Source organism: Trematomus bernacchii, unplaced genomic scaffold, assembly GCF_902827165.1.
Source record: "Trematomus bernacchii unplaced genomic scaffold, fTreBer1.1, whole genome shotgun sequence".
Taxonomy (NCBI): domain Eukaryota; kingdom Metazoa; phylum Chordata; class Actinopteri; order Perciformes; family Nototheniidae; genus Trematomus; species Trematomus bernacchii.
This window is the reverse complement of record NW_022987477.1, coordinates 7,145,550-7,165,502: the sequence shown is the minus strand read 5'-3', so window position 1 is coordinate 7,165,502 and position 19,953 is coordinate 7,145,550. Positions and strand designations below refer to the sequence as shown.

Here is a 19,953-nt window from a genome sequence, read left to right as displayed (position 1 = left end):
AGTTTTAGCTAAACCCTAACCCTTATAGTATGCTAGTAGCATGGGTGGTTGTAGTGGTAGCAGTAGTCATGAACACCCAGAAGTACTAGTATAACTACTTAAAGTTGCAGCAATATTGTTATTAGTTTTGTAACAATGGTACAGGTGATAGTCATTGTACTGTAGTAGTTATATATTTTACTGTAATGGTAGTAGTGGTGATATAGTAGGCGTGCCCCTTCTGTTTATAGTGGATCTATTGAAGTGAGTCAGGGCGATAGCGCTCTGTCCAGGCGAGATAATCCAATTTTGCAAGCAGTTAGTCAGACAGCTCTCCATTCGGCCTGCTGAGAAAAGGTTTTGTCTGCCTCAAGCTGATGGATCTGATCTATTTCTGAGAGCAAGTCTAAGCTTAAAATTAAAGGTTCGGATCACCTTCTACAAATCTCCCCATTTAAGGCTTACGATTACTTTGATTTGGGTCTGTCAGCCTTTTTCCTCCAAAGTGAGATATGAATTCATTTTGTATGAGGGATCAGAGCCATTATGTGTGCACCAGTATGAAGTGATAAAGGTTCATTGGTATTCTGATGAGCATTGTAGATAAAGCCTTCTCCATTTGCCCTGAGGGATTTGGGGAGAATCCTATGGTGGGTTGTCGGCTGCTGTGAAGTGGTTGTGATTAGCATATAAGAGGGCCGGCTGGGTGGTGTGGAGGATATCCTAATTATAGCCAGGTTATGGTCAATGCTGGGCTGCCAAACAATCAGTAATGCATGTTTATCCCATTCATTAATGAGGTGGAAAATTATTTTAAGTTCATATCTTATTATTGTATTAAAAATAACTTAGTCATCGTTTTTATATCTTGCTAAAGGGCACAATGACCTAGCTGTTTAGTTGTGTAATTTATCATTTAAATAGGTAAATAATAGTTACCATTGAAAAGGTTTTCAGGACCTGGGGGAAGTTGGTATTTATTATAATAATAAAAAACGTTTAGGGCAAAAAAACGTGTAGCATAAGTAGGATTTAGTATTTCTCTTTAGATAAGAAAGTAGATATTTAATTGGTGTCTGCTTTTCGGTTAAAACACTGTCATTAAAAACAACTAGCTAGCTTGAGATTTTGAAAGTTTGAAATTAAATAAAAGTAATTTTTATATTTTAAAGCTTGCAAAGAAGTAATTAAACAAGAACATGAATTTAAGTAAATAAAGTATACCTCTATTTTGTAACTTATCCAATACAGGTTTTTCTCACTGTGTTGTATTCCTTCTTTTATACATTTAACCTTGGCTAGATTGTCATTGCCTTGATGCGTTTGGTTCCCTCTACGTATACAGTTCTTCCTTTATCCCTGTCATGCTGCCTGAGCAGGGAGATGACAGAGCAGTTACAGTTCAGAAGTACAGCCTGAACCGTCACGAGCCTTATTGATGGATGATTTTGCAGCTCCTATTTTTGGCTTCCTGTAGAGCATCCAATTCAAATATTGCCAATGCCAGCTGCCTGCTGATGATGCGACACAACGGGCCTCGCTCCAGCACTATGCTTCACTGGCAGATTGTCACATGTAAGCTACAACGTTCATAGCATGTAGCATGAGGTGACCCCTGGCAAGAAAGATAAATGTCCAATCCTCCATGGCGAGTAGCCCCAAGTACCACCCACTAAGTGCTCCATTATGATTGATTAGTGCGCCGTAAGCCATGTGGTTCTTCTCAAATGAAATCCTGACGTATCCATGGCATAAGTTTCATGCGGAATTTAATCAGCAGAAGTAAATGTTTTTTGTTTTTTTCCACCAGTGTAACTTTAGATTCAGTGGCAGGCGCTCTGGCCAGTGTCTTCTGACATTGAGTCTAACAATGAATGATTGGTGGGACAAAGCCGGCTTTGGATCAGTTCTCAGGATCCTGCTTTGCAACATGATTTATTGATGTCCCTGATGGCATCAATGGAGGACTTCAACGAGTGTCACCAGCTTCCTATGCCTTCAAAAGAGCCCTAATTCAGCATGTTTTCCTGCATAAATTGCCCCTCCCTCCATCCATCCTAAGCTTCGGTAATGGAAAACAGGGGCATTAGTCAAATAAATGGGGGCATGATCTCACAGTAATTTCACCTGGGGGTTGTTTGTCTCCATCATATTAGCATGTTCTATTATGATGTGATCAGCAGGGTGATATAGATCGTAAAGCCAACAGGTTGGTGTGAGTGATAACAGTGTAAGCTGTGTGTTGCCTTTCGTTCCAGGCAAATATGAATACCTTTGTTTCAGTGTCATCGTTTTAATTGAACACACTAATACAGAATGATGTTGTTCACCTACTCCTTCCCTTCTCATCAATAGTCAAAAAGCAATGACTCTTTGTGTGGGTGCTTGAGAAAAAAATATTATGTCCAGCCAAAAACAGCCAACAGGCACAATGGTCAATAACTCATGCTAGTAGACGAGTAGACAAGTCAGAGCAAGACAATGTGCTCTCTATTTTCCTTTCCCTCACAACTTATATCCTTTTGAGTGTCCCTTTTTTTCCCTTGGTTTAATGTGTCAAATCCAACCTCTTTGCTTTTGTTAATGTCTGATGTAACACCCACACAACTCCCTCTCTTACCCCCTACTATATCTCTGGCCTCCTCGTGGCACATTTTCCCACCCTGTCGACCTCGCTATTTTTCCCCTTCTCCATCCAATTTTGTCATGTTCTTCCGAGTGCTTCAACTCAATAATGGATGTTCATAAAGCTCAATTAGCTTCTCGGGCCTTTTCAATCATTTTTGTAGTTAATTCACTCGCTGTGCCTGCTTCCCCACTGCAGTCTTTGCGGAGGCCGGGCTCTCTTTCTGCGTACACCCTGCTTACGTTCTCACTCCATCAGCCAGACACACAGCCGGTGTGACAAATTACACCCATTTGCCTCAGTGTGTAACATGGTGCATGTGTTAAAACGATTAAAACACATGAATAGTTATGAGTTACAGAAACTCAGCAATACAACATATTCTTTAAGTCAAAACATACAGTATGGATTTGTTGTTTACAAAAAACAACCGTATGACTACATATGCAGAACTGTATTATTACACTGGACAGGTAGGAAACATCTCCTATTATTAAGAATTATCAGTTTTTTTGTTGGAAAGTCTCACTTTTCTTGAATAGCTTTCATGTAATGTGAACTAGTGACTCCAAATCAATCCAGCATCTCTTTATATTAGATTCTAGTCCAGCTTCTATCCAACAATAATATATTTTTTTTCTTGGATTTTTTTTAATACCTGCCTTGTCATGTGACCTAATGACTCCAAATAAATGCATAATTGTTTCTAAGATTTGTAATGTTAGTTTCTTTATAAAATAAGGATTGTAATAATACTACGTGTTTTTTCATCCCAAGCCATCAGTCTGCCACCTCTATTACATGTAGCATTCACCCAAGCAAGTATTGATCCAAATCATTGTCCGGCAGTGGCTCAGTCAGTAGGGGCTTGGACTGTGAGCCGTAGGGTCGCCGGTTCAAGTCCCCGACCAGACCTAAAAAATATGGAGTGTGGACTTCTACTTGGAGAGGTCCCAGTTCACCTCCTGCCCTGCCGTGGTGCGCTTGAGCAAGGCACCGGACATCCCCCTTCCCCCCCTCACTCCCATTGCTCCCCGGGCGCTGTACAATAGCTGCCCACTGCTCCTAGTACTAGACTCCTGGTACTAGGATGGGTTAAAAGCAGAGAACAAATTTCACTGTGTGTGTGCTGTGTGCTCTGCATGTGTGACCATTAAAGAGGGTTTCATCCCTCCCAATTCTATTCTATTCTATTCTATTCTATTGATCACAGAGCTTGACAAACACTCATACAATCCATTAAACAGCAGTTAGTGTGCTCCTCAACAGATTGTGTACAAATGCTATTTTGCAATCTGCGCTAACATGGAGGCTATTGAACATTTTCCACACGTTGCTTTTTGTGATTTTTGCAGTTTAAGGCACCAGATAACTGCTCAATTTAAATCTCTCATAAGCTCTCAGGTATTAATTGTCTACCCCTCCAAATCAAGTGTGACTCACTCATACTACACTTTGAAACATGTGTATTGCCTTGATTTTATGACCCTTTATAATGGGAATATTACTAAAGTTAAACAAGGAGTATCACTGCAGACTCAGAGGGGCAGAGTGTGTAATCCTCACTACGTATTCAGCAGCACTAATGAAAATAGGGCAATCGGAAGTCTAAGCTGAGCGCAAGCTTACTTTAAAAGCAGATTCTTCCTTTTAACATTTTAGATGTGAATCTTAATAAAATATGATTAGACAAAATTGCAAAGTTGCAAAAAGACTGTATAATCTCAATGTTGGTTACAGATCACACGTCGTATTATCAGTTTTCCAATCGTATCAGATAAATCATTTTCCTGTTTATGTGTCTTCCAGAGGATTTTGATTCTGATATGACTTTGTTTGTTAAGGCAGACTGGGTGCTATCTTTTATTCAGTAGAAGCAGAGTGTCGGGTTGCCAGGTTAAGGTACTGATTGAAGGTATGATTGAAACAAAACCATGGCATTGTTAACATCCTAGCTCTTGATTGGCCTCTAACCAGTATTTTTTGCCCTGAAGAACATCATTATTTCTCTACCTTGCTTGAAAACGTCAAGATTAACATTACACATAGATATTTGGAGTACCTTTTGTTATGTTGTATAGGCATATTAAATGACGTTTGTCCTAATGGAACCACTATTTACACATTACCAACGATCAGCAGCTTGGGTTTGTCCCTGTTCCATTTCCCTGCCTAAAGGATCATCTTAAGAGAGACAAGCAGTCATAAATCAAGGATGGCCATGTGTGTTATCTCCTCAGATATGAGTCTGGAGTGGGCTCCGTGGATTAGAGACGTGACAGGCTTGGTTAATGGAAGACAGAGCATGGACCCTCTATCCTGGTAGTACGTGTGATTGAGTATGGAGGAATATGATTAATGATTCAGAGGCTCAGTTTAAATAGTCAGTGCTTTGGGGGTTCTGCTGAGATGTATTTTAAACCCCCAGATGAACAAAGAGGATGGAGTGGCTTTATATGTCAAAGAAATTCGAATTTGCTGATATTGACCGTTGCCTGGTCTGCTCCCTTTTCTTTCAACACGTTCAACGGATTTCCTTTCTCACATATTCCCCCATCTCTTACTCCTCTTCCTCTCTTAGTAATGGAAATTGGGTTTCCATAGTTACTGAGCACCATAGTTAAACGATGGACACGACATCTGGGTCACATCGGTGGCTTGAGAATATGTGTTTTCTATGACTCTTGGTTTGTGGGGGTTTTATGAATGCCTAAACAAAGACTTTTTCTCTCCCAAGGCATCTAATGCAGAGCTTTTATTTTTCATTGTCTATTTCATGCAGAGCCCAGAAGCTTTTTTTGTCATAAGCAGGATACCCATTCAGGCCAATGGTGTGTGTACATCTGTGTGAATATTGCTTGTTGGAACAGCTACATTTGGTATGGTATGGTTGGGCAATGTCACGAAAACGTTTTTTGACATGCACATATCAGGGAACATCTGAGTTGCTAGTCTCTAATTAATGCCCTATATGTAATGTTTCAGTCAGTATTATTAAAGAAATAACTCTGGCGATAATCTTAATTTTTCTTATTTTAAACAAATCCTATGATTACATTACATTACATGTTACTTGTTAGAAGCTTTTATCCAAAGCGACTTACATACTCAATGCTGTGGACAATCCCCACAGGAGCAATTTGGGGTGAAGTATCTTGCCCAGGGGCACAACGACATGCTGACTGCAGTGGGGTTTGAACCTGTGACCCCCTGATCCGAACACCTACGCACAACCCACTGCGCCACACGCCTCCTCCGATATAAATGATAAAAGCTAAATCAACAATGAATTGATTATACTAAAAGGTCTGTGAATCCATAACCCCGCTTGTTTCAAACAGCTCAATTTTTGCCCATAAATGATGAAAAACACATCAATAAGCCACACAGTTGCACTGGGTGACATGTTCCTACATTAGCATGATCCCACACGCTGTGGTTTAATTTGAGTCACTCCCACATTCACTGTCCTGCAGCTATAAACAGTCAGTAGCACACAAAATCGGTCAACTCCGGACCTGAAAATAGACACTATTTCTTTCTGTTTAAGTAAAGTTTGAAAAAGCTACAATGCCCAGCTTTTGAAAGAATTACAGAGGATTTTAAGTTGAAATAATTAGCCACAGACAGGTCTGAGAGTGTTGAGACATCCTAATGGATTATTTGCTTTTGTCTTTTCATTTTTCTTTGAAAATTAGTAAAATATAGAATATTACCAGCCTCCTCCTTTAAGCAATATACCAATAATGGTTAAGATTGAATTGAATATGTGTCAAAATAACCTAGAAACTGGTGGTATTATTTAACTGATTTCATGATGTTCACCATCTTGGTGCAAAAACATGCTACATAGCGTTATTTAGACAGGAATTGATAGTGTTAGCTTTTGTTACGGCATGTTCTGTTCTCAGATGAAGGAATAGACGTGAGAGCTCCACTAATACGTCACATTAGCTGTGTTTAACAGTGTCAATAAAGGATGGAGGAAACGGGGCGAAGTGGAAATGAATAAGCCTTTGCACGTTCCTTCCATTACGACTTCCTTGCTGTCTTGATAACAATAGATAATAATAATAATAATAATTGAACCAATATTCCCCACAGGCAACTGCTAATGGCTTGTCCCTACAAAGCCTCCTTATGGGATTCAGTTGAGAACGTGAATGTGTCAGCTTTTCTGAGATGGTCTTAGCATGTTAAGTGGGCTATTTGACGCAATTACTGTCAGAAATCTGTGCACTAAGTACTGGAAATTATTATTAAGCGAGGAGATCCTGTGTTTTACATGCATGGGTACACATAGTGGAACTCGTCTAGAGAATAATTCAGTTATACTATGTGAGTGACAAACAGCGGTTCAGTAGATTAAAGGCTGAGAAGCATAATGAAAGTAAGACAAGTACACAACTTATCCTGAGCAATCATTTTGAGCTACTCTGCACTATTTTCTAGCGTTTTGTGGCAAGATCCTTGAGAGGAATCACCTCAAGACAGACACATTTAAAGTGAAATAATCCAACAATTCTAATCACAAGCTTTCTCTCTCTTTCTCCACAGGTGTTCTAGCATTCCTAGCACTGCCAGTAGGGCTGGTGTCATCAGCACAGGAGCTGTTCCTCAGCCAGAAACCCCAGGTCTCCATGGCAGCCGCCCACATTAGCCCCCTTTCTGCCCCTGAACCTCCCCCTGTGGACTGGCATCAGGAAGGCTCCAGTAGCGGGGAATGGGCATCCACAGGACGCACTCATTCGTTAAACATTATCCTCCCGACTGTCACCATCCATCCTTTAGCCTTACTTCACACCACCCAAACGTCCAGCCTGGCTCATGACAACCCACCCGTTAATGATAAAAATACAGTCCCCCCAAACACTGTGAGTACTTCTAGTCATGTGAATCAGCCCCTGGAGCCGAGCTCTGACGTTGTGAACCAAGGCCACATGCACAAATTGGTAAGGGTACCTCAAGCCCATAACCCAGTTTCTGTCGGCACTAAGCAGGCCAGCAGCAGCAGCAGCAGCCCTAGATCTCCTAGCATAGCGGCCCCAAATATAGCCTCACAGCCTCAGAAGCTGAGTTTGGATGAACCCACTAACTCAGATCACGCCCCCTTTTCCTCTTCATCGGGGAATGCTGACCCTTGGTTAAAAGTCGGGGAGCATGCTCGTGGTGCCACAGAAATGGCCAGACACCACGCTATCACCCTGAGGGAGGTGCACAGCGTGAAGGAGCCCCCCACTGAAGAACTGGTGTTAGAGAAGAAAGAAGTGTCTGTGACCCCGGTCCACAGCCCACCTGAGAAGCTAACTTCCACTGCGTCCACTCTAGCGCTCTCCACTGGGCTCAGCCTCAACACACAGATTCCAACCGTCATCCCAAACAACCTCACTGCACCCAACGAGACCACCACTGTGGGGGGTCAAGGTAACGGCACAGACAATGCCCCTCTTGCGCCCTGGTTAGGGAACGTAACTGCACATGGAGGGCTGCTCTCTAACAGCAGCTCAGTTGAGGAGGGGAATGCTCAGGGGAACAGCTCCGAGCCCCCCTCTACAGCCAGTGGGAACTTCCTGAACAGGCAGGTGCCCGCCACGACCGAGGACCCCTGGATGCCCGGCAACAGCTCAGGCCCCACCGTTGACTCCCCGATGTCCCGTTTCACCATCTGCCTCAGCCGGATGGACATTGTGTGGATCGTGCTGGCCATCACTGTGCCTGTGTCCTCGTGTTGTAAGTAATGTTAGAGCAACTTATAAAAGAGGAAATTATTTAATTATCATAACAAATATCTATTCCAACGGTTGTTAACATATTTAGAAGTAAGCATATTTGCCTCAGTTATAAGATTTAGATGGAAAAAATACAAACCGCTCTCACAATCAATCTAACCTTGGAAAGAAACTCTACGAAGATAGCAGACAAAACTCTATGTCACAGTAGAGTCTATTTTTTTATTAAAAGCTGTAATTCATTCATTTCATACTCTCATTTTCCTTTATCCTTCCTGGTTTACACTTGAGAGTGTAATTGCATAATAGCAGCAAGGATGGGAGAGTCATTTTTATCAAGCGCTGCACCTGAGGCAAAACAATTGTTTAGCATTTTGATCTGTTCGAGATGGAGAAATAAGAATTTATTACTCTTTGATAAGACATTATTTTCTTTTATGATTCCTGAAAATGTCTTTCTCGGAGACTTATAACTTTGTTGTTTGCGACAGCTCAAAATTACAACAAGGCACACCACCAGTAGTCTTCTCACACTGTATATCAGGGTGGTATTTTTCCCCTTCAATCACAGTTCCTTGCAACAGTAGCATGTTGTCATGAAACATGCCTTGCCTACCTGCTCAGCTGGTGTGGGTGCTTTCAGAGGCTATTTGAAGCAGCATCTCTTTACAGTCTCTGTACTAACCCCTCATTTTCCTTTCCTCTCCACCCGCTCTAGCTGTGCTTTTGACTGTGTGCTGTATGAGGAGGAAGAAGAAGTCATCAAGTCAGGAGAACAACCTCAGCTACTGGAACAATGCCATCACCATGGACTACTTCAGCCGGCACGCTGTGGAGCTGCCCAGAGAGATACACTCTCTGGAGAGCGAGGTAGAAACTACTGGCACACTCACTCTATTAGTGTACAGCTCTACACACAGAAGTTGAGGGACATTTACTTGACGTTTCACCATCAGTCAGCATAATGGTTTTAATGAGTGTGGAAACAACAAGAGAATCCATGTTCAATGTCCTCGCAGCCTGCTGAAGCATGACGCTGTATTACTAGGATTTACACAGATGCTATTTGGAACAAGCAAAAAGAGAATATCCCTGCAGGGGATCTATTAAGATTACTTTGTTAGTTTTTAACATCTAGTAAATGGATTTCAAAGTGTGACCCGATTCAGTATACTGCTATTACAAATGCATGATGCTGCTGCTAAAAGGATATAGCAATGTTATTCAATTTAATTAAAAAAAATGTTTTAAACCTTATTTGTGGAAATAACTGGTTTTATATCATTGAAATTATATGATTATGATTGGAATTTTAGACTATATATTTTAAAACTTGAGTGTTTGGGGGAAAAAAGCATTATATAATATTTTCGAGCAGAATGACATACCAGGCAGCATAGAGGAGGCTTTAAAATAACATTTAGATCATCATTGAAGAAAAGAAAGTACAGAATATATAATTAACAATTTACAGTGATAAATCAAATCTGAAATTCGGTGATTGCTTCTTTGGGGGTGGCAGATCAAAATGTTCTTAAGCAGGTTTTGTTCTGCAGAAGTAATCTTGATTTATTATTTCAGAAACCCTGCCTGCAGTCCTGATGATGATTTCTTAGATTTCTGCTAATTTCCAAATGATTTTGGTCAATATAATACTGAGAAAATAACAGCACCACCTTAGTTTTTAGTGCATCATAGTGCCACCTGGTGGGAAAGATAGTATATAATACCTCACTATAAAATATACTATAAACACTATAAATACCTCCTCTTCTTCCCCATATCATTTTGACTGACCATTCTTTTGTTCTATTTGCATGTTTTTCTATCACCAACTCTCCAGTGACCATTTCACTGTGTCTCTTTTTTCTTTTATTCCCCATCCATTGCTCAATTTGCATCTTTTTACCATCTTTGGGGGCGTCAGGAGAGGGATGCTGAGGTTGGATCTTGTGTAGGATGCCCCTGGTGACCCCCAGGTGTTGTTCTTCCACTGCTTTTCCTGGCTCTTTAGAGCAGCATAGCTCCCCGGGTGCTTTAGATTAATGACAGTGCTCCAGGAGAAATGATCATAAACCCTAAATTACAGCGCTACAGTAGTTTGATTGGATCTTAGTGATAAAATGGCCTCATTTGGGCTGTAATTCAAATCCTTTAGTTTTCACACCTCCTCCTCTTATTACTAAGTCACTCTGTTGTCTTGTTTCTGAGTCATCCCTCCCTTTAACATCTTCCCTGTTCATCTAGCTTTGTCAGATATCTTTGTTCACCATCTCATTAAAAGCCCCAGGCTGCACCAAACCCATTCTGTTCTCTTTGACACTGCTCATTGCCTGTAGAGTGATTAGATACAGTAGACTGCAGTGTATGCCCTAAAGTATGAATCACGAATCACAGTTATTGTCAACCACCTGCGTTAATCTTTTTTCTGCGTGTGCATTTGCAGGATCATGACACTTGTCTCCCCCCGAACGGAGACTACAGCAGCAGCAGCGTCGTCCTGGTTAACCCTTTCTGCCAGGAGACCCTCTTCATCAACAGAGACAAAGCTTTTGCCATGTAGAGACAGAAAAAAAGAGACACCGTCTGATTCTCCACTCATACTCCCCCTGCTGTCTATTTTATATAGTATGTGGTAAATATTCAGAGACTTTATACTGTATATGACCAACACAAAAAAGAGGCACCCTGAAAGAGTAGTGATGTAAGCAGACACTGTTTACTATGAGGATGCCCCTGCATATTTTTCTGATGTACATTTTCTACAAAAGGCTTAATTGTGATAAAAGGTTTTTATTGTCTTTATAAAATACAGAGTATATGTGGTTTTGTTTCATTACAGTGGTTTGATGGTGAGTGCACTGCAGATGTTGCCACGTGAAATCTGCTTGAGAGAGAACCGTGACATGAAATCTTAGAAGCTGTTCTTGGTATTTTTAATTTTCTTTTCAAATGAATCCTAAAATACTTATAGCCTGATGAACTTGAATATAGCACCTACGTTCTTGGGGGGGAAACAGAGATTTGTGTCAAAATACTGTATGTAAGATCAGGGCCCATATTTATCAAACTGAGAAATACACTTGGGAATCTGAAAAAGATGGAGGGATAACGCTTTCATCAAGTTATTCACAGCAAAATGTGAAAATAACCTTCAAGAGAAGCTCTGAAGTGATCACATGATTAACCACATGAATACTGTTAGCCAATCAGAGACATGGTTCCCTCTACTGTTCATCTGCCCCATTTTTCTGCTTATTTTATTCCTTACATTTTACTGTGCAATTTCATTAAAATAACAACAAAATATATTTGTATTGCATGTGTGATATTACTGATACTTTGTGTAAAATGCTTTAGTTGCCAAATTATGAGTAAAAGAAAATCTGAAAAATAAAAGAACAATAGAAGAACAAAACTAAATCAAACATTTAAATGGCTATTTTAGATATTTTTTACAATACCAATCAGTATTGTGGGTTTAAAACGGGTTTTAAATAGGCTATATATACAGTATAGTAATATGTACTGTATGATACATTTGGGTTAAGAAGTCGGATGAATGAAATAAAAAGTGAACTCGAATACTTACTGCTAAGTCGAGAAGGAAAGTAATTCTGCTGCTGGTAGACAAGGTACATCAGAGAAATTATACAATAAGGAGTTTGGTACATCATTAGTAACAAATACAGATATTAAAGTCAAAATATTTTCCTTTATCAGTTTGATAAATAAAGGCCTGATTTTGAAGGTTTATTTGGGCAGTTTATTTTGGTGACTTGGAGTCTACAACTAGCTGATTTTAGAGACGTCAATCAAATGAAACTGACTTAAAATATCGTTCCCCCTCTTGTGTCACCAGCTTCTCTTAAGAGGGACCACATAGATGTCTTAATTCCTTCTGTTGACCCTTTATATATATATATATATATATAAATATCAGTATGTGTGTGTGCCCTGTTTGTGCATGTAAGAGGACTGTGTGAGTGTGTACGGATGAGTATTGTGCTGCCTCCCTTTACCAAATATCACTGTTACTTTATGTCACACAAGGCTTTGTATTTCTTTCAGCTCAGTTATATCTGTTTCTCTGTGTGTGTCTGTTTGTCAGTGTCGTGGAGTGGTTACTGGTTATAGCCCAGTTTGAGAAAGAATTTCTCAGTGCTGTAGGAAACAATTAGACCAACGTTGCTACTGTAAATGTGTCCCTCCATATATAATGTGTTTGTCCATCAATGCAAATTATGTTTGTTAAAATGTTGAATGATTGTGAGTTAGTTGCTGGACCACATAATGTGTTAGAGGCTGTCAATAATTTCTTGACCAATAAAAACGCTGAGATAAAAAAGGTATGCTGAATATTTGCTGGGAGCACATACAGAGGCAGTTTGATTATCAAAAAAGATTGTTTTAATTCTTTGTTTAGTTATACGACATGTGGTCCTTCTATCATCTGTTTTTTTGTTTGCATCGCTGCAGTTTTATTCAATTATCGATGCTGCCTGCCTCTATCGTCGCTAAAGATTATCTGCATTGTGAGATGTTGTTCTGAAATCACTGATCCAAAAGGTGAAGATGAATAACACGATTAAACATATTGATATTTCCTGCATTGGATGCTCACAGCTGGGCTTCTTGTTTTGCACGCTCAAAAGTGGATATTTTACAAAACGTTCAGTGGCACGGTGGAGCAGTGTTAAACATTATGTATTTTTTGTACTGTAGTATACACTGTACTTTTTACTGCTGAGCAATAAAACTGAAAAAATACCTGACTAATTTGTTTGTCTGATTAATCCTCTTAAAAATTAAATGTAATCATTGTTTCCTCATATTGCCAAGCAGACGGTCAGGAATTATTTGATTTGTTTTTGTTAGATATCATACTTACTTGTTTATTATATAACAAAGCAGTCTTGCCGACCACAGCACATCCATTGATGCACTGTTCTGGAATGTTCTCTTTGTTCACCAGTTCTGCACGTGGTCAAGTGACCCCCAGCTCTGGGTATATAACGTCAGTTGAATAATCTGTCAACAAACCTGCTTTCCTACTGAGAAGATCATTTCAAATCTAGAAAAACCTGAGAGTTTAGCTTTTAAAAGTATCTTTAATTGTGGCCATTTAAAAAGAAATCGATGGACCCTACGTAACTGGCCTTGTGAGGTTTTGAAAGTTAAGTCCAAATACATGAAGGATTTTATTATTATTGTCTTCGTTTCCCCCCCCCCTTACTTTGGTGTTCGCGGTCAAATTTGACCGGTCCTGTTTTAACTGCTATTACATTAACACAAAAAACATTAATCATCACCAAATTTCATTTAACACCCTTTCAAACTGTAAATATTGTATCAGACTACTGGTATACATGAACAACTGCAGTAAATATACAAAGAATAGACACTGAACATGTATTGCGTGTGCCAGGTTTGATCCATGTGGGGGGATGGGCACATAAGAGCGGGAAATGTATCAAATTCTTCTGTGTGTGTTTGTGTGTGCCAGGTGGGATTCACATGGGGGGATGGGCACATAAGGGGGGGGAACCTTTATATATACAGTCTATGGGGGGAACACATCTAGTGTGTGTGTGTGTGTGTGTGTGTGTGTGTGTGTGTGTGTGTGTGTGTGTGTGTGTGTGTGTGTGTGTGTGTGTGTGTGTGTGTGTGTGTGTGTGTGTGTGTGTGTGTGTGTGTGTGTGTGTGTGTGTGTGTGTGTGAGAGAGGGTGTGTGTGTGAGGGTGTGTGTGTGTGAGGGTGTGTGTGTGTGAGGGTGTTTGTGTGTGTGTTTTCTCTGATCCGGATGGTTACTAATTCCTTTTCTTTATAGCGGTCATTTTTGACCGGGAACAAAACACCATGGGTGTTACAAAGTTGACTAAATCATCCAAAATTCAATGAAAGTGGTGATCAGCAATTGTATATGTTCAAATGTCTACTGTGAAGGATATCATAAAGCCTTAATGCAATCAAATGTAAAACAAAAAAGTTAGGATTGATGAAAGTAGTAAATCGGTCAGATTTGACCCGAAGACAACAGGAGGGATGAGATGTATTAATATTTGTGTCAACTATTCAGAGTTCCTTATTAAGCCTCCTATGTAAATGCATTCAATCAGATGTGTTCTTGTTTTGTAACTAAATAATCTTGATTACAAAAACAAATGAAATTGGAATTTTTAAAATGCTACATATTCTTAAAACCATGCAAGGTGAACGTTAAGCTTTCTATCATAGTTAAACTGGGCAGTACTTAATTACAGGTTACAAACACAACCCACTTTCTTTTCTTCCTGTTAGAGCAGTCCAACATCTCAGTGGGAAATCTCACGGGCATTCCTTGAATTAACACTTTCAGCCACTGTCTTTGGGGGAAAGATTTACAGTCCCATGTGCAATGAAAAATATTAATAGAAAAAACGTTTTGTCCCTTTGACCACAACATACCTAATCAAAGACACTTTTTGAAGCCAGTTACTTCCTCAGCACAGCATCGTATGGCTATACAGTATCTATTCATTTAACCTTCATTCAGCCCTTATATAATAGCTTATGTTGTGAATTGTGTTTTTTTGTAAATATGTCTTAATGTGTCCTATCTGGATGTGATAATGATGTGTTTTAATACCCTTGATTTTGCACATGCAAACCAAACACTAATGTCAGCCTTTTTCTCATGCAAAAAGTATAACAAGTATTTTTATCTTTTTACTATTGAAGTCATTTTATGCCATTTTAGGAATTTCAAATGTATACATGGTAACTCAAAAGTATTATATGTCAAGTCACGATTTTATGATATTACATAAAAAATAACAATCTTTAAAGTAGAATTATAGTCATGGCTTTGTGGTAAATGTCTTAAAATACTAAACAATGACTAAAAAGCTAAAAAATCTTTAAAGTTTATTTTTTATTTAGTAACCATTTTTTTATTTTATTTATTAAAATGTTATTGAACATCTCTTTGCATTTGGTATTAGTATTATTGTTTAAAAATAAAACATGAAATGAAATACCATGAGAAAATCGTGCCTTTATGTTTTGCCCTGTAACGTTTCCGGTTCAGGATCGGAGTGTTTCCGGGTTACGGTACAGATTTGTCAAATAGTCCGTGCATGGCATGGTTGTCAGGATAGCCATCGATTCAGCTAGGTATCAGGGTGGACACTTTTTTTTTTATCAGCCTTTAACAGAAGTTAAACCGTCAGAATTAGGAGTCAGTCTATCCTTTCTGTCAGTTTAAACGGCTGTCCACACTCTCGAAGAGCAGATTTTTTTTTACATTTGTCATTGCTCGGTTAGCTAACAAGTTAACGTTGCTCTTTGAAAATGGCGGATCTACCACCAGAGAAAAGCCTGGACGATTTCTTTGCCAAGCGGGATAAAAAGAAGAAGAAAGAGAAAGGAAAGGGGAAGGAGTCCATCCCCGGGCCTACGTCAGGAGTGATTAAAAAAACAAAGAGAGAGAAGGAAAAATCTACGAAAAACGACAACCAAGACCAACAAATCGAGAAGGTAATGTTAAGCTACGTTACGCTAGGTAACTTTTTTTGCCTTAGCGTCTTTTACCGGCGTCGTGTCAAATCTTCCACCCTCCGTCACAATCTGCTTCCTGTTTGAATTTAGCTTGCTCGCCGTTATCTTTTTCTACAATATGATAGAGCCACGCACTTTATATATTCAACATGGGGGGAGAAAACGCCGGTTGCTAGATAGCATATGGTTTCCCCTGGCACACATTCTGACGTATACGAAATTAAGCACGACACGCCTTAAGCGCATTTTTTTAACAATCTTAGCTTTGTTTTTTTGACAAATCTAAACGTTAATGGTATCGTTAAATACCAACTTACAGTTTAATATAGTGTTAAGGCCTTGTGGGTGCTTTTTTAAAGCTGTCATCCCTCTTGAATCGTGGCTGTCCAACTAGGCCGAGCCGCCATTTGTCACAAAATATACGTGGTTGACAGTCTTATATGTTTCAAATAACACAATACAAATCACGTAAAGCTTTATTATCTAGTATAAGGTGTACATATCGTGTCATAGTGGTGTAATGTTGACCCCACACTAGTATAACCCGTGTGACCATTTATTGGGAAGCCCTGGCCAGGTTGCAGATGTTTTATTAAAGAACAGACCCTCAATAATACGCTTTACAAATATGTAGATGTACTTTGTTGGGGTGAGATTTCATGCATCCTTCTGCCTAGGAGGACGAGGAATGGAAAGAGTTCGAACAGAAAGAAGTTGACTATAGCGGGCTCCGACTCCAAGCCTTACAGATAAGGTAAGATTAAAATATGTATTTAGTTGGTCTAATATGTATTTCGTTGTTGTGACTCCTTGTGCTCATGTTGAGAATTAGGGGTCTAATAAATGCATTTTGCCCTGATTTAAAGATCATATTTTATCCAATTGATGATGGCATGTCTAATTATCAAGCTTAAAGATTTGCAAAAACTGTTGTCACAATCCTTAGTAAGTTACTAGCATGTGCTTTTTAACCAAATCAATATATCAACCTGTTTTATAAGCAGAAATCCGTTGCACTAAATTAGAGGGGAAATGCATCTTAGATAGCTCAACTGTCTTCTGGTTGTTTGCAGTGACGAGAAGGAGGAGGAGGAGTACGAGAAGGAGGAAGTTGGAGAGGATGGAGAGATCATTCTGGTCAGTGGAGACAAATTCTCTGGTCCCTGGAACAAGTCGGGTGCTCCGCCGCCCGTTGCTGCTGCACCTGTGGGTGAGTAAACCAACGTCATACTGATTTATTTTGAAGGGTCAAGAAATAACACAATAAGAGGATGGATAAACCACTGCTTATTAAGAATGCTCTTGTGGTTTTTCCCAACCTTGTCGAGTCATTTACACTGACTGTGCTCATTTATAAGGCTCCTGTTAATTATAGAATACTGTATGGTAACGAAAGCCTATGACAGATGTTTTTTCCGATGTGTTCCTAGCCATACAATTAGTTTTATCAAAAAAACATCACATACACAGCCTAAAGCAGTTTTAACCCTCTGATCATAGGATTTTTGATGAATTTGCATCTGAAATCAGTGTTCTTCTTTTTAACTTGTGTGATTTCTTCTTCTTTTTTTATTACAGAGGAAGAAGAGGAGCCCGAGTCGAAGCCTTCCGGTGTATATCGCCCTCCAGGGGCTCGGCTGACCACCAACAGGCGAACTGCCACCCAGGGACCCCCTGAGATCTTCAGTGACACACAGTTCCCCTCTCTGATGGCCACTGCCAAGCATGTGGAGACACGCAAGTAAGCAGAGTTCAGTGAGAACAATTTGTTTACCTTTAGAAGTTGATGTTTTACTGACGTGATGCATATTTGCGTTTCAGGGACAGAGAAATGGAGAAGACCTTTGAGGTGGTGAGACACAGGAACCGTGGTAGAGAGGAGACAGGTGGTAGTGCCTCTATGCAGCAGTTGCAGCTTGACAACCAGTACGCCATCCTGGGGGACAAGTAGAGACTCCCCCCTCCGTCCCCTGGCCCCTTCAGCACGGTCCTGCCCAGCCCCTCAAGAAAGCCAGCTGTGTTGACTGCAGTCCTGACCAAGCTCACCTTGCCACCATCATCACACTGGTTACTCGTGCACACACACAGCCTCATGTACACACACTCATACACAGCAATACCAACGCACCACATACAGTGACACTCCCTTTAATAGCAACACACTTGACATCCATTCGTTGGCAAAACTGAAGGACTGCATCTGAAGGGGCTGTTGAAAGAGGGAATAATTTAAAAGGAATTGGTCAAATACACCCAAACGTACAACACTGCAACAGCAACGGCAGATGGCATATTTGTCCTTTGTGGATTGTACTCAGCAGTTGTACGCAACTTTTCTCTGGACTTCAACTTGCTTCGATAAAGCCACAGAGGATAACTTTAGGCAAGATGATTTTACAAACTTCTGTGAAAATATCTATTTTTTTGCAAGATCGTTATAACCCAATCGCACATGGTATTTTGGGGTGTGTTTTTGAGTTGCAGTGGGGGCTTCAGGAGTGGGGATACTACCTCAGCAGCATTGCTGGTGGTGAAGATGTGGACTGAGCTTTTTTTTTTTTGCTGTGGTGGTGAACGGGGCAAACACCAGCCCCCCCACGTACAAGCCGGCCATCAGGCTCTTTAAATAAGAAACTTGAAGCTTTGGTTTTGACACAAGATGATGACGCTCTGCAAAGATCTATGGACAAGAAGCGAAAGGTTGTGGTCCTCATTTAGAATTTCTATATAAAGTGGCCTTACTGATAGAAGAAACTGCTTTGTCATCTAAAAAGAACTTTGCTTGTTGTCTAAAGGGCTGCTGCCTGCCTCTGAATCTCACCACTTTGTGACAAAAAAATCATATACACAAAAAATCTTTCTGTTCAAGAATGTAGTGCTGTTGTAGTATGCCTGCAAATTACAACTACTAACTATCCCTCATATCCACCATTTAATTTAGCTGCATCTAATTCATTTTGGTCATTCTAGACATAAGCAAAAGAGAAGCTAAAGCCTGTTTCTAATCTGAAAAGGTTATTTTTGGTAACAAATGCTTTGCTGTGGTTTGACACCAGATGATCACAGATGTTACAGTATCAAGAAAAAATGACGGAACAAACTTTAAATGCATATTTGTTAAGGTTATTTGGACAAACTGAGTTTGCAGCTTTTTATAATTAAAAGTAAAGTGGTACATTTCAACCCCAGTTGTAAGACTTTTCCTATCTTTTCTCTTTTTTTTTTTTTTTTTTTTTAGATCAAGGCTTTTCCTCATAAATACATTTGCTGTCATTGCATTGAGTATTTGAGTTACAGCAAATACTCTGTAAAAAAATCTAACTGTCACCAAACCAACAGTACTATCCACTTACAAAAACAGTGGTACGCCCAGTTAAAATAAAATGAGTTTTTACTACAAGCATAGTTGTGTTAAAAAAAGGTGAAGAACTGGATTTATGTTATGTTTCTGTCCTTGTCATAAAAGATGCCAGGGAGTGTTGATCCCTGCCGGAACACTTTGGGTGGACGTAGATAATATTTGTGATGAAAAGAGAAGAGCCAAACACAAAAAATAAAGTGATCCTTGTGACTGAAGTCTTGTCTAAATCTTTAAATGTTGAAAAGGGGGATTACAGCATCTTTTACAGAAAAGGTTTTATCCGTTTTGTAAAATGAAGGCTTGTGTTATCCTGCTATCTCTCCCTTAATCACTTAATTGGTGTCTCATTTTGACCAACCGTTGGAAAATTATCAAAAGTTTAAACTGTATGAAATGACCTTATACCAAGCATATTAACAAATAAAAGAAACTTTTTTTCACACAACAGACTTAAAATGTTTATTTGAAGTCAGCAGTGATTAAATTGTCGTTTTAGTCTCAGATTTGAAACATGTCCAAATGTCAGCCCCTTGTGCTGTCCGTCTTCATTTTTGCTCCACCTGAAAAGACGACGACTGACATTTAAAATTATACAACTTTAAGTAATTATAAAAGCTAATCGTGGAAAGTGCTGTATATTTGTTTTACCTGAGGCACTGTATCTGTTGGCTTGAAATCACCACCCGCAAAAGGATGCACGAAAATAGGAGGCACTGTAT

General features: G+C 39.7%; 2 protein-coding genes across 4 annotated transcripts in view; both read left to right on the top strand.

The window, feature by feature from the left end:
* tmem108 (transmembrane protein 108) overlaps window positions 1-13,109 on the top strand; it is a 40,603-nt gene extending 27,494 nt beyond the window's left edge. Inside the window, exons 3-5 of the mRNA XM_034146363.1 lie at window positions 7,163-8,335; window positions 9,053-9,204; window positions 10,781-13,109. Coding sequence (XP_034002254.1) covers window positions 7,163-8,335; window positions 9,053-9,204; window positions 10,781-10,897 — 1,442 coding nt within the window. The 3' untranslated portion in view covers window positions 10,898-13,109. The remainder of the gene's footprint in view (window positions 1-7,162; window positions 8,336-9,052; window positions 9,205-10,780) is intronic.
* Window positions 13,110-15,429: 2,320 nt separating this feature from the next.
* cdv3 (carnitine deficiency-associated gene expressed in ventricle 3) lies at window positions 15,430-19,449 on the top strand. 3 transcript variants are annotated; one of them, XM_034148585.1, is made up of 5 exons: window positions 15,430-15,852; window positions 16,554-16,627; window positions 16,947-17,083; window positions 17,452-17,614; window positions 17,695-19,449. In XM_034148585.1, exons 1-5 carry the CDS (start codon window positions 15,667-15,669, stop codon window positions 17,822-17,824), a joined length of 690 nt encoding a protein of 229 aa, XP_034004476.1. In that variant the 5' UTR covers window positions 15,430-15,666; the 3' UTR covers window positions 17,825-19,449. The 3 variants fall into 3 exon arrangements, with proteins under 3 accessions (XP_034004476.1, XP_034004467.1, XP_034004483.1); XM_034148576.1 differs by having other exon boundaries at window positions 16,551-16,627; XM_034148592.1 differs by having other exon boundaries at window positions 15,431-15,852; window positions 16,560-16,627.
* Window positions 19,450-19,953: the final 504 nt, after the last annotated feature.

Excerpts from the sequence above, each read along its gene's own strand:
- cdv3 (XM_034148576.1), top strand. The coding sequence starts at position 15,667 with ATGGCGGATCTACCACCAGAGAAAAGCCTGGACGATTTCTTTGCCAAG. Across the intron at positions 16,628-16,946 it reads CTCCAAGCCTTACAGATAAG|TGACGAGAAGGAGGAGGAGG; the intron begins GTAAGATTAAAA and ends GGTTGTTTGCAG. Across the intron at positions 17,084-17,451 it reads CGTTGCTGCTGCACCTGTGG|AGGAAGAAGAGGAGCCCGAG; the intron begins GTGAGTAAACCA and ends TTTTTATTACAG.